The sequence below is a fragment of the Lontra canadensis genome, unplaced genomic scaffold (genome assembly GCF_010015895.1).
Source record: "Lontra canadensis isolate GAN:19392208 unplaced genomic scaffold, GSC_riverotter_1.0 scaffold154, whole genome shotgun sequence".
Classification (NCBI taxonomy): Eukaryota; Metazoa; Chordata; class Mammalia; order Carnivora; family Mustelidae; genus Lontra; species Lontra canadensis.
In genome coordinates, this window is record NW_022631148.1 from 597,096 (window position 1) to 611,685 (window position 14,590).

At 45.0% G+C, this 14,590-nt stretch overlaps 1 protein-coding gene across 1 annotated transcript in view; it reads right to left on the minus strand.

Moving 5' to 3' along the window:
- Positions 1–6,147: 6,147 nt before the first annotated feature.
- The window catches only part of LRP4 (LDL receptor related protein 4), a 47,294-nt gene continuing 38,851 nt past the window's right edge, over positions 6,148–14,590 (minus strand). Inside the window, exons 35-38 of the mRNA XM_032844536.1 lie at positions 12,163–12,230; positions 11,518–11,605; positions 9,829–9,970; positions 6,148–7,405 (exon numbers count right to left, since the gene is read on the minus strand). Of these exons, the coding sequence (XP_032700427.1) occupies positions 7,073–7,405; positions 9,829–9,970; positions 11,518–11,605; positions 12,163–12,230 (631 nt within the window). The 3' untranslated portion in view covers positions 6,148–7,072. The remainder of the gene's footprint in view (positions 7,406–9,828; positions 9,971–11,517; positions 11,606–12,162; positions 12,231–14,590) is intronic.

Below are 14,590 nucleotides of genomic sequence, written 5' to 3' on the forward strand. Positions count from 1 at the left end.
GGAATTTCAAGAAATTATTTAACAAGGGGAGTGTGTAGAGAGGGAAATGAATTCTTTGCCATTGACATGTTAATTTTTTTTTAATAGTAGCAGGGAGAATGTCTAGTAGTGAGAAAAGTAGGAGCAAGGGCACAGAAGCAAGAAAGTACATTATATGTAGGGAATTGAACATATGAGTTTGATTTTAGGTTTTAGGCACATGTTGGGAAGTAGTGGGATACAAGATTGCCAGAGAAAGAACATTCTAGGAGGGTCTTGAATACCAAGATAAGGAATTTGTACTTTAAGTAGGTGATGGAGAGCTATGAAAGGTTTCTGAACCAGAGAGCGACAAAATCAGAATTGCACTTTAGCAAAACTGATCAGCGTGATTATCTAAAATGGGTTAGAGTTGGAAGCCCAGTTAGGAGTCTGCTATGAGGTGATAGCAGTGGAAATGCTGAGAACAGATTCAAGAAAGTGTGAAGGATTTGGCAACCAACTTGTTGCAAAAGTGAGGGTGGGGCCCATTTAGGGAGGTGAGTCAAAGAGCATGCCAGGCTCTGAGCCTAGGGATTGGGAGGCAGTGATTGCCCAAATGGAAGTAGAAAGTCTGGTGAAGACATTCTCAAGAGGAAGACAAGAAATTTAGTTTTAGCCCTGTTTACTTTTAGGTACCAATGAGACCTCTAAGTAGGTCTAGGAAATTCAGGATGATAACTGGAGAAAAGACTAGGACTCAAGTGATACAGGTGTAGAAAAGATGGAATTGTAGCAATGGATGAGACCACAGAGAGGGGGAGTGGAGAGTGAAAAGATGGGTCATGAGGAAAGATCCATAGGTTAGGGGAAACCAAGCAGAGCAAAAAGGTCACAGTAACCTTTGAGAAATAGGTTAGGAACATACAGAAATAGTTTTCTTTAATCATTGGTCATTGGCATGTTTACTTTATTTAAATATTACAGGAAATAAATTGAAAATTACATTTATAAAGAGAGCATGATGGTAAAGTGGAATTTGCTCAATAAAGGATGTATGGAGTCTGGATCCTGGAGAGCTTTAGAACAAAATGGCAAATCCCTTTTGTCTTATATGGTTTATGTGTAGCCCTACTAAAAGGTGGGCACTGGATGTCTGATTCCGTTCATGTAGTTGTTCATTCACTCAACAAATATTTATTGAGCACCTAATATGTGCAGGGACTGTTCTAGGCACTTGGGATAACCAGTGCATGAAATAGACACACGCAAACACACACATACACAAACCCCTCTCTTATGGTACTCACAATATAGTGAAAAAGCATAGATGCTCAACACGTTAATAAATTATATAGTATGTTATTAGACAATATGTGCAGTGGGAAAACAAAAAATAAAACACAGTAAAAAGGACAGGGAAGTAGAGTTAGAAAAACATTAATTTTATAAAGCATGATCAGAGTAGGTTTCACTAAGGAGCTTACCTTTAAGCAAAGACTTGAAGACAAAGGAATTAGCCATGAGTTTCTTTCTCTACAGGAAGGAAGTGCCAACTAGGGGGAACAGATTTGCAAAGACCCTAAGTTGGGACCATGCCTCTCGGGTTAGAGAAACAGGGACCAATATAGCTGAAGCAGAGTAGTTGGCAGTAGGAGGATAGAAGGAGATGAGGTCTGAAAGATAATGTAGGGCGGGGAGTGGCAGATCCTATAGGATCTTGTCTTGAAAATCTAACATAATACCTTGCTCCATGGTAGGTGTTCAATAAATGTTTGGCCAGTCATCTTTTGCAGTCCAGGGTAATCACCAAATAGCTTCTATCTATGCGACGCCTGCTTACTTTAGCCCAGGGGCCTCCCAGTAGTTCTTCATAAGGAAGGTATTCAGAGGAAAGTGAAACCTTTGTAGGCATTAGAGATCAAGGTGAACACTGTGTTATTGCAAATGGAAGCAGTAAACAAATGCCAGCATTGGGGCTATTGAATAACTGTGCTGAGCATTTCTGAAAAGCCTGCTAGGGTGGAGACAGTGCTCATCCCATCATAATCACAAACTGCATTCTGGGAGAGAAACAGGGCACCTGGATTCATATTTGCAGCCTAAGAGCAGTTTCAGTGATCCACTCCCTTTCAGCTTTCAGTGCGTGTGCCTCGTGCATTATTCCCTGTGAGACAGCAGTGGTGACATTAACATGGGTCTCAAGTGGCTGTGACTTTTTGTGTCTTGGCTGGCCTTGAAGCCTCTCCCAGATTGCACTGTTTGCATTGAATAGGTTATTGAATGAAGAATGAAGAAATGAACCACCCTTTCCTCAAAGCCCATTTTCCCACAACCCCCCAATGGCAGGCTGTCCAAGAACTCTGACCACGGGCACCCCACCAAAGAGGAAGGAGGCAGAGGGAGAGATAGGGACCTCATTAGCAGGCTGTCAACAAGCTTTTAGGGGCTGGAGGGAAAACCACCAAGAAGGACAAGATAAGTGAGAGTTCTTGGCTCTTTGTGTCTTATAAAATGGCATAGGCAGATTGCATAGCTTGGGGCTAACTCCAGCCTTGGGTTTAAACTCAGACCCTTAATTAGGCTGTCTCTATCTGTTTTAACATCCTGTTAAGGAGTCCAAAATTGTTAGCTGGAGCCTTGAGTGGAAATAAAACTCTGTTCCTTATGCTGAGCTCTGCTTAGCCTCTGCCAGCTGCTTAATGGGAGAATGATCTAGAGAGAAAATAAATGGGCACTAAGTGAGGGAATGTTACAAAACAAAGGCTGCCTGAAACACCCCCAGACACACATCCTGTTAAGCGGATCAGTTGAGTCACCTTCACGTATGAAGAGAAGACATCCTCTCAGACTGTTTCTTAGCCCGAAAGGGCTCACCTACATTTTTCATTATGTCCACAAGTAGAAATAGCTGAAGTTTACTCTATGTTCTTGAAGGTCAGTGCTTTACACTTAGAACCTTTTGCATCCTCAGCTCTTTAGAAGCTTTTTCTAAGTTCCTCTGCAGCATCTTGTTTTCTGTAGGGCCAGGTTTGGTGAAAGCTTCAGTTCATGCCTTGGAGACCTCTCTATACCTTTTAATCTTAGGTTTCGTCATTCGTTCATGCAATACACAAAGAGGGGCAGAGACTGTATTTTGAATATAATTACCTTGCAAAAATATGTCCAGTTTGTTATAATTTGGCCAACTGTCTCCCTACTCATCAGGTTTTATAGCCAGAGAACCAGGCAAGGAATTCTCAACTCTTGTTTCATCCACAAGAGTTCTTGGAAGAACATAAAAACAATGACCTTAGCAATCATCTGCCTCAACCTTTTCCTTTTACTGATCAGGAAAGTAAAAGCCAGAGCATGCTCATTACCTAAAAACAGGGTGCTAAGTCCTTGACACTGTTGCTAAAGTTTCATCTGCCTCACCCCACCTCCAGATTTCTTATGAAGACCTGGGCCATTGGGCCCAGCATCCTTTTCCTCTCCCATTTCCTAACCCTAAAGTGACAGGACGGTCACAGGTTAGGTAGATCTCTAAGTCTCAGGCAGTGTTGAATCCCTGATTATACTGGCCCTTAGGATCGCAAGGTGTCAAAATGCATTCACCAAACTTTGTCCTTCCAGAAACATCTCCCAGTCTTTTGAGCAAATGGTGTGTGCTCAATGCATTCATTTTTCTTCTCATTTGAAAATTTCTACCTGGGTCCCTAGCTCTGGTGGTCACTGTTCATGGTCTGGCCTGTCACCCTGAGCCTTTAGGAAGAGGTACTTTCTACAAATACATAGGCTTATGCTTTAGGCTGGATTTCATTGCTTTAAATGTCCTCCTTTTTCCTCTCTGGTGTGAATTAAAAAAAAAAAAATTGTGGTGTAAGGGGATGGCTGTCCTTGAGCTATAACACTTGTTTCTGTTCTAGCACACATACCCCTCACCAACATTGGTAGAATTATCCACTGTAAATTACCCTCAGAATTGTTATTTAAATACGAGAAGCTTCAGTCTTTCTTTTTTTGTTGGAGGGTATAGAGTAGGGTTGTAAGCTGTTGCTCAGGTTTAAGCTCTGTGGGTCAGGCTTGGGCAGGGCTTGGCCCCCAGCAAGAGATAAAGGAATGAAAGGAAGCACTATTCTATAAAAGGCTTGTGGTTTAGAAAATCAACTATTGAGACTTGGCACACAATTCCACATCTGGCACCGAGAATTTCATGATTCCCATTTGTCACTGAAGAGGTGTCATATCCAGAAAACCAGAGAATGGATCCCTAGCTCCCTGCCCTAGCCTTGAGATGTGGTGTATAAATTATGAGAAGGCAGCTTTTTAAAAATAAAAGGAAAAAAATTAAAAAATAAATAAAAGGAATCAATGTTGATTTGATCCATTGTCAGAGTAATTATGAAACTTGACTAAGATCAAAAAAAGCTAGTAGCAGATCTGGGCCTGTGATGAACCTTCCTGTACCCAGTCCTTTTCCTACTACATCAGACAGTCTTGCCAGTGATTATCACGGCAAGGCAAAGTCAAGTTCTGGGACAATGAGGTCCTCATAGACCTAGAACGGAGATAGAAGATACATGGTATATAAACCATGACCCTTCTTTCCAGTGCCTGAAGGAGATGTCACTAAAAATCATGACACCTTCCATGTTGAATCTCAACAGGACCTTGGGCAACCACTATCAATCAATCAGAGTTGGCACTCAATTGTCATCTGCCATCACTGTGTTAGAGGAAGTAAGGATTTCAGAAGCCAATGAACTCTGGTCTTGACCCGTCTTCTCAAGATGAGTTGAACCTCCAGCCAGGAACCTCACATCTTTTATGGTTCCTCACTGTTCTCACATCCCTGAGTGACTTATAGGTGATGTCGCAAGAAGGTTTTTGCAAGCATGGGTCTGCCAGACAGAGCGGGTGCAGTGATTAGTCATGACTCCAAGCCAGGCACGGTGATTAAGAAAAGCTAAATTTATATTAAATTATCATAAAGTCCTAAAATACTGAACATAGTGGTTAAATAACTCCAGAAAGTCCAATCTCTCCAGTGAGTAACGTTAAAACCATTACACATGAGTGCGGGAGAATTACTTCCATTAGTTTAGGACAGAGAAGTTTTGCTTTTTACATAGTGAATCAGTGCTCAAATAGATATTTCTTCAAATATGTCTTTTCTACATTCTGAACAGCCCAAGTGCAATAAGATCCTTCCCCTTTTCCAATCAAGAAAATGCCACTTTCCTACTTTCTCCCCATCCTCAATCATGAATCTGAGGACCCAAAGTGCTCCTTTTTTTACCGCCCTGTCAAGTGTGAAATATCTCCCTTTCCTCCCGTGAGTGGCACCTCGCCTTTCCCACCGTGTGTGTGTACTGGCAAAGCCTTGCTGGCCTGGCCAGGTTGTCGTGTGTGGGCCCAGACCTGCGCTGGCTACTACCAGTAGGGTTCAAGGCTTGGCACCTGTCTCTAGCAGCCTCAGAACTGACCAGAAAAGCCTTGCTCTTCTCCATTTTCACTCATGTGTGGCAGCTGATTTCTCAATACCAATAACCACAGAAAATGTTTCCAATTGGGAAGCTTCCTCGAGAAGCCCTCGCCTCTCTTCTCAGCCCGTCATCTTCTCCTGTTGCTTCCAGTTCCTGGGTGGAAGGGTCTGGATCTGCCCTAGGCTGAGAGGGCTTCATTGATTGTTCTCCCTTTCTACTCTTTGCCCCCTACTCTGTGTTTTGATGTAACCCTCTCCTTACCACCACAAGGCTAAGTCAGAAAAAGCAAATTAGGGAGGGGGAAAAAAAAAAAAAGGAAGGGGTCTATAGAAGGTCTGGGGCAGACAAAATGTCTCCAATCCGCTGATCCTAGCAGGAGACACACACTCTTTGTGTGAACGAGCACAAACCAAGTGATGGCATCACAGCCTGGAAAGTCCGTCACGTAGCAGGGAAGAGAGTTGGAATGGGAACGTCACCACCCCTAGAGCCACAGGTTCTCTGTCCACTAACTTAGATCCCTGAGCACTTGAGAGAGAACACAGGAGGTTCAACCTCATGGATATCTCCCTTGAGGCCCTGTGTGCCCCAAGTCTAAAACCCAATCTCTCTTCCTGTTTATGAAAACTCCTGGCCCTTCTATGGAAGGTGTTTCAGGATCTCTTAGAGTCCCGGAGAATGAGTCGGGAGAGAGTGGCAGGATGTGAAGGTTTGGGTGATAGGCTACTTTTGGTCTAAGCAGCGCTGGTTGGACCGTGCAGAGACTCAGTACTCGGGGCCCCACATTACTTAAACCCCCGCTCACAACCTGGTTACTTAGAGTCAAAGACATAAGGGTACTGGCCAGTGGTGGTACCAGCGGGGGAATTCATATTAGCCAGCTGCCATGCAATAAAACCCTGTCATCGGAAGGTAGGAGCTTCCAGACACTCTAGCAGGAGGAAGAACAGCTTGAGTCACACCCAGATCTTACCAATATTGGCAGCTGAAAAAAACAAAAAACGAAAAACAAAAAACAAAAAAACCAGTAGCTCTTAGGGCAAGAATAATATCCATTGCCAGCAACGGACAGGAGATGCAGCCCAACCACCCCTAAAAGCTTTCTCATATTACCGATGCATTTGAGGCTGGAGGCTTCCGAGACACCCGGACCAGCAGGGCTTATTCCTCCTTCCTCTCTCAGCTTCTTTCCTTCATCTCTCTCTTTACCCTTGACCCCTGCCCCAGCCCCTGATGGGCAAGTTCTCTCAGGGAAGCAGCCAGGCTGGCTCTGCTGGGGGAGAGTGAAGTGTTGGGTCATCAGTTCTCGTGGGGCAGGGTACCAGGGAAAGGGGAGGTGGAGCTCTGTACTGATGAGGAATCATTACCGAGCCTGGTTTCGGGGCGCTCAGGACGGAGCACAAGAGGTGAGCTTCGTGGTAAAATCCAGGTCTAAATTTTCGGGACGCACCGTCATTTCTTGCGCACAGGTCGTTACGAACTCAGGTGGAAACAGCTCCCGGTTGAGGGCTCGGGAGCAGTTACGGGGTGGGAGGTGGAGGAGAAGGACAAGCACACAGGAAGGGGGCCTGTTGTGTAAGTGAGCACAAGGACCAGATGTCCATAGAGGAGAAGGAACGGGTAGGGAGAGGAGGGACCATGGGCCTTTAGACCTGGCTCTCTGAGGAGAGCTTGCGTTCATGTTTCCAGCCTGTGTCTGGCAGAGAGCCCCGTCTTTCCGGAGTGGTGGCAGTATGGACGCTGCTACACTCCGATTGCTCTTCCTGCAACAGCTGCTCCGTCTCCGTGTCATCCAGGGAGCCAGAGCTGGCCTGGATAGACACTGTGTCTGTCTTCATGCACACGTGATCCCGCAGAAGGCCCCCCCGGGAGCTGCGCAGTTGCTTGAGGTCGTCCCACTCGGCATCGTCCCCAGACAGAAGGCAGATTCCCTCTACGATCTTGATCTTCTCCTTTGTGTAGTTATGGTCAGGCCCCCCCTAGGGTGGAGAGTGGGGACACAGGGTCACAGTTAGCTCTCTAGAGAGGATCTCCTGGTGAACCGGAAAAGGAAGTGGATGGGGTGAGAGGAGGTGGGAAGAGTACAAAGATCCCACAAGCAAATGGGGAGACTTGGTCAGAGCAAAGAGATGAGTCAGCCTAAAAGAAGAATAGCTGCTAGGATGATTATTACCATTCTCAGACAGGGAGGAGGGAGAACCACAGGCTTCCGGTCCTGCATCATCCACTCACTGGCTACATCACCTTGGGCAAATTACTTAGCATCTCTAAACTCAGTCTCCACATCCGCAGTGTGGGGAGAATAACAATACCCACACCTCATAACCAGTCGCTGTGAGGGGTCAGTGAGGAGACACATGGAATGCAGTTAGTAGGTGCCTGACGCACAAGACACACGAAATCCTGTTAGTTGTTGCAATATCGTTATTGTGGCTTATTCATGGGACATCATGCTGATACACGTGGCCAAAAGCAAGTGATAAAGGCAGTTCAGTGTGCATTTATTCAGGATTTTAAACTACTTCTGTGCTCTTCTATTCTCGATTCTCTTCTTTCTAATTTTGTTAAGGAGAAAACTTGTGGGAGGTCAGACAGGAGGGATCCAGAAAATCTTGTTATTTGGGTTCTGAGTGTCAATCCTTTGGGGTCCTGTAACCTATCACCTTTTTGGGGAGGCCGCTTGGCTCTGCTCCTACAAGCTTTGGGCCATTCCTGAGCAACCTGGGATTGTTCCAAGGACAGCCTTAAGTTCTACTCAGGCTTCTTCCTTGATGGATTTCTCAAAGGGTAGGCTTACTCCTGGTTTCTGGGGGATACCGACCGACATGCCACTGTTACCATGAGAAAATGGGCCATGTCATAGTTTCTGTCCTGGGACGGCATTCTGGCCAAGAGTTCTGCAAGTGCTCCTCTGTTTTAGTAACAACTCAACTCGACAGATGTCTAACTGTTAGTTTTTTTTTTTTTTTAAGATTTTATTTTTGAGTCATCTCTATATCCAGCGTAGGACTTGAACTCACAACCCTGAGACCAAGAGTGACACGCTCTCCTGATTGAGCTCCTACATTAAAAAGGAGACTTTGAGGACGGCCCTCTAGGAGTGGTAGCTCCGTCCACAGAGCAGAGACAGACAGACAGCACACAAGCACACCGCATCACAGCCTCCGAGCTGAAATTAGCATCAGATTACACCAAGTCATGCAGTGTCTTCATCGCAGAGACAAGCTGGGTAGGTTAGGAGAGATGGGGGACATGGCAATGGCAATCGGGGTAGGGGTAAGGGAACACTCTTTCCTCTCCAAACACATGGCAACAGGTACCTGAAATCAGGAGGAAATCAGAAGAGAAAGGGTGAAAGACTGTCAGAGGGATGAAAGAGCTGCTGAGGAAAAGCATACAACAGAAGAAACAGGTCACACACTTTTCAGGTCTAACCTAGGACCCTTATGACGGTTCTTCTCTGGGGGCATCAAACACTCTAGGAACCTAAGACTCAGGAGTCTTTCTCTCAAACATACTAATCGAGGAGGGCTCTACCATCCCTGAAACTGCACACTAGCCCTGCAGGTGGTGTTTTGGCTCCCTGTGGAAGCTTTTTTAATATGGAAATGTATGAATCCAGAAAGCATGTGATTGTTATGTAAAATGTACTCATTATGCGTGGGAGCCCTGGAGAGGTAAGGGTGAGTGTTGACTGTGCCAGACAGGCCAGGCGAGTAGACCAATTAGGGTTTCATAAGGGATAAAACTTCTGATGAAAGGTTACAGGATTCTGGAAGAAGCAAGGGTCATATTAGACTAGGAAAATCTGAAATTGGGGGATACTGGTCCCTTGTGGAAATGGGACTATTTTTCAAGCCTAAACATTCAGCACATAAGTTTTCACTGAAGCAACAAAGGAGCTAAGAGAGCAAAAGCATGTAAACCTTCAGAATTCTAAAGAAATCTCTTGACTCTGTGATAAGAGGAAGAATAGCAAGAAACCCAGCCATTTCCAGTCCTAGGTGCCAACAGCTTGGATCAGAGGTTAGAAAAAGGAGAGTCCAGAAGTTCTCAGGTTTTTTGGGTGTTGTCTAGGAATCTGGGGAATGACCACTAGAGGAGAGAAAACCTATGAGCCGGGGAAAATATTTCCTGGCAGGGAGGTGTACACTTTCAGACCTAGACCTTCTGGAATCTGCTTACTAACCTTGCTCTCACTAAGGTCCCTCAAGCTGGTCCCTCAGAGAGTCTAGATCTCTCCAGAATCCCATATCAGATTAAGTTCTTGTGTTCACTATAACTTCCAAAATGGTAGGTGGGACCACCCGGCATCCCTCACTGATCCGTTCAGGCAACTGGAGCATATCCATCCCCTCTCCAAAAACAAGATCCCACCTTGAATATAAATTGTAATTTTTACCTCTTTCTTATAGCACAGTTGGTTGTACATGGCTGGCTTAGGGATTGCTTCAATTTTCACTTCCTGAGTGGAAGTTCGGTAGGAGGGGTTGCTGTAGGTCAGGTTCCCCATTCCGGGATCAGTTAACTTGGATTTTTTGTGTCTTTAGGAAGAAAGGTGATGAGAAATTAGTTCATATGGTTGTGGGGATGACATCTGGGGAAGCTGTAACCTGAAAGTGGTAGGCAGCCTCTAAGATGGCCCCAGTGATCCCTGCCTCCTGGTCTTTACCCCTTTTGAATCCCTGCCCCTTGAATGTGGGCTGCATCTGGTGACTCACTTCTACTTTATTTTTAATGGTTTATTTTCAAGTAATCTCTATACCTAATGTGGGGCTCAAACCTGTAACTCCGAGATCAAAAGTCACACACTCCACTGACTGAGTCAGCCAGGCAGCCCTGGTGACTCACTTCTGATGAACAGGATTTACAAAAGTCATGGATGTTAGATTAGGTTCCAAAGAAACTTGTAGCTCCCATCTTAGGTTGCCTTTCCTTCCTCATTCTCGCTTATGCTTGCTCTGGGGAAGCAAGTTGCCATGTTGTCGAGTGTTTTTTGGGAAGGCCCACAAGGCAGGGAAGTGATGAGGGAGACTTCCAGCCAACAGCCAGCAAGGAACCAACACCCTCAGTCCAACAGCCTGTGAGGAACTGAATCCCGCCAACAGCTACATGAGTGTGTTTGGAAGGGACTCCCTCCCCAGTCAAACTTTAAGATAAGACCACAGCCCTGAGTGAAGTCTATAAGAGAACCATGAGGCAGAGGCACGCAGCTAAACTGAATCCAGATTTCTGACCCCCACACACTGTGAGATAATAAACGGTTGTCATTTTAAGTTGCTAAGTTTCAGAATAATTTGCTATCCAGCAATGGATAGCTGATATACCGAGTCAAGACAGATCTGTGTCAATCCATGTCTGTTACTTACTAGCTGGGATCTTGGTGGACATAAGCTAAACTTTCTGAGCCTCTGATCCTCATCTGTAAAGTGAGGAATAATAATACTTGTACTACAACTATTGTTGAGGGCATTCATACATATCCACTATGTATGACTATTATTATTAGCGTGTTGTTGTTGTTGTTGTTGTTGTGGTTACTATTAGCAGGAGCCACAGCAGCAGAGCAAAATCCTGGAATTTTGCTGCAAGCGGTGTTTAAAGCATTTGGGGAAAATACATACGAGGTTGTAAAAAGAGGATTCTAAACTGAAAATGACAAACTCCACCTTCCCAGGATGATCCGTACTGAGCAATGATAGGTCAAATAATATTGCAGTAGAGGCCATGGTTATGTGAGGAAAAGGCCTTTCCAACTTCCAGGGTCTGAGAGGAGGTAGAGTAGTGGCAAAGCAGAGATGCTTGCATCGGTCCCAGCTTTGCCTCACACAGTAAGGCTTAGCATCCTAGCCTATAAAGAAAGTCCCGAGGGCCGCTGGGTCGTAACGTGAGGAACCTGCTCAGGCCATGAATGGTGAAGAAGAGTTCAGGATTCAGGTTCTACCCGTCCTCTCTGCGGCTCTGACCAGGGACCCATCTCGACATGAGGCTGGTCAGAGGCCGGATCAGCAAGACGTGGAGCCTTCCGAGATCACTGCCATGCGAATGAGGACCCATGGTCACGTGCCCCCTGCGATGAGGCTGAGGTTACCTGTACAGCATCAAAGCTGCAATCACCAACAAAATCAGCAGGATACTGAGGAGCCCACCGATGACGTAGCTGACGTGAAGTCCTTCCCCTAGGAGGAACAGAGTCATGCTAAGCTGGGACCAAGGACAGTCCGCCAGGTGGTGTGATGGGCGGGAAGATGGGAGGCTCCTGTGGTAGGGCCTGGATGGCAAAGCATCTGAGAACAGCCAGGGAAGAGGCCACAGGGGTGGGGGGCTGAGAAGAAACCTATCAGCCTGCCAGCATCTCTATTCCCAGGTCCACTACTTACTAGCCATGAGACTTAAGGCACGACGCTTGACTTGAAGCCTGTGTTTTCTCATCAGTTAAATGTAAATAATAAACTGTTCCTAGCCTCATGGCAGTGAAAGCTGAGTGTGTACATTCATGTACATACGTGCACACGTGTGTAGGTGCACACACACATACACAGCTTAACAAATGGCTGGCACATGGAAAGCACTCTGTAAGTGGTAGCTAGCTAATGTTATTTTTTCTATGGATTTACTCTGAGACACGGGCTCAACAACCCCAAAGAGTCCCCATGAAGGTTCTGGAAGATATCAGTGGAGGCTCTGGTGCCTTAAAGCTTCTTCGTCTTTGAACATTTGGGCCCTCAGGGCTCACCTGGAGCAGCAGGAACAGCCTCGTTGGAATGCGCACAGAGGCCCAGCTGGGCATCCTTTTCAGAGCATCTGTGGGGCAGAGAAAACTATAGGTGAAGGCTACTTGTATTTGATAAAGATCCTGCCTTCCTCCAGGAAAGAGGGGAAGTCCTGGGGGTGTGGTGGTGCCTGGAAGCCTCAGTCGGTTAAGCATCTGACTCTCGATTTCAGCTCAGGTCATGATCTCAGGGTCATGCAATCGAGCCCCACATTAGGTTCTGTGCTGGGTGTGGAGCCTCCTCTAGATTCCTTCTCTCCCTCTGCTCTGCCACTACCCACTCCATCCCCAATCTCTCGCTCTTAAATTAAAAAAAAAAAAAAATGTCCTGGGAAGGACAGGAAAAAGGCTTTTGAGTCAGGTTTTCAGATATTTGATTGTACCTAATGAGAGACATCAGAAGCACAGACCAGGAAATACAAAGAAATCAGTATGAGTCATGTTTAAATAGTTTTTTATTTTATTTTTTATTTTTTAAAGATTATTTATTTATTTATTTGACAAACAGAGATCACAAGTAGGTGGAAAGGCAGGCAAAGAGAGAGAGAGAGGAAGAAGCAGGCTTCCTAAGCAGAGAACCTGATGTCGGGCTCAATCCCAGGACCCTGGGATCATGACCTGAGCCAAAAGCAGAGGCTTTAACCCACTGAGCCACCCAGGCACCCCTTAAATAGTTAAAAAAAAAAAAAGATTTATTTACTTATTTGAGAGAGAGAAAGAGAGAGAACAAGTGGGTAGGGGCAGAGGGAGAGGGAGAATCCCAAGCAGATTCCCTGCTGAGCACAGAGCCTGATGTGGGGTGCAGGCAGGCTCGATCTCACCACCCTGAGATCATGACCCTAGCTGCTCAAATGACTGGGCCACCCAGGCGCCCTGTGTTTAAATGGGTTTTTAAATATGTACTCTTTAAAAAAGATTCCTCTAAAAAGGAGAAGCAGTTTGGAAGTAAGCTGGATGTCTGCTGACAGAACACTAAGGATACCAGAGGTAGGATTTATTAAGTTAACAGGATGAGTTGGAAGAAGCTACCAGCCAAGCAAACCTCTGATTGGATACAGAGTAGCACAAGGTCTAAATAGACCTTGAAAAAAAATTGTTTTTCTTCTCTCCATTCTTTCACAAGGGAATATGCAAGACATCCAGAGGGAGGGCTCAGAGAACCAACTTGAAATGCTAAGAAGGTAACTTCTTTGTGGAACATTATGAACAGGCAATTAAAGGCATCTCCTAAAAGGCTAGAGAAAAGCTATTTGCAAGAGCATTTGAACCCAGATACACGGGAGTCTTCAAACAGACTCTGAATGTTAGAAAATTATCTGAGTAGGGTTCGAAAGTTTTCTAAATTATCCTAAAGAAAATCAGATTAATCATGATTGCCAGTACTCAGAAGTTAGTGAAAAAGATACATGTTTATATCCCGATGTTTGGTTTTCTATATAAACTTCCAAAAAGAGAAAATGGGGCAAACAGAATGAATTTGATCCTGTGTAAATTTTATGATTTTATTCCATTCATTTTTTAATACTTCCAATTCTAGTTTTTACACTATTGATTTTTAATTTTTTTAAAGATTTTATTGGAGAGAGAGAGTGTGCATGAGTGTGTGAGCAGGCACAAGTGGGGGATGAAGGGGGGGAAGAGGGAGAGGGAGAAGCAGGCTCTCCGCTGAGCAGGGAGCCTGACCCAGGGCTCAATTCCAGGACCCCAGGTTCATGACCTGAGCCTAAAGCAGATGCTTAGCTGACTAAGCCACCCAGGCGCCCTTCTTTTTTATTTTTTAAGTAAACTCTACGCCATTGTGGCATTTGAACTCATGACCCTGAGCTCAAAAGTCACATGCTCTACTTACTGAGCCATCTAGGCACCATGCAAATTTTATAATTTTAAAGGCCTGAGTCTAGAGTTCTCATTTGGGATTATTATTATGTTTCTGCTTTTCAGAATTGAAGTCGTTAATTATCTTTTTAAGCTAAAGTTGATACTAAAGAGACAGTATATTACAATGGGAAAAATGTCTCAATAGAAAAATGGCAAGATAAAACAGTAACAATAGGAAACTAAATCACTATCTCAGAAAGACACCTACACCCCCACATTCATGACAGTGTTATTTACAATAGCCAAGACACGGAAACAACCTATAAATAAAGAAGACGTGGTGTATATATATGATGGAATTTTTCCTTCTTTCTTTCTTTTTTGTTGGAAGATTTTATTTGCTTATTTATTTGAGAGAAAGAGAAAGCGTGAGTGGGGGGATGGAGCAGAGGGAGAGGGACAAGCAGACTCTGAGCTGAGCACAGAGCCCGATGTAGGACTCAGTTCCACAACCCTGAGACTATGACTTGAGCCAAAATCAAGAGTCGGATGCTTAACCAACTGAGCCACCCAG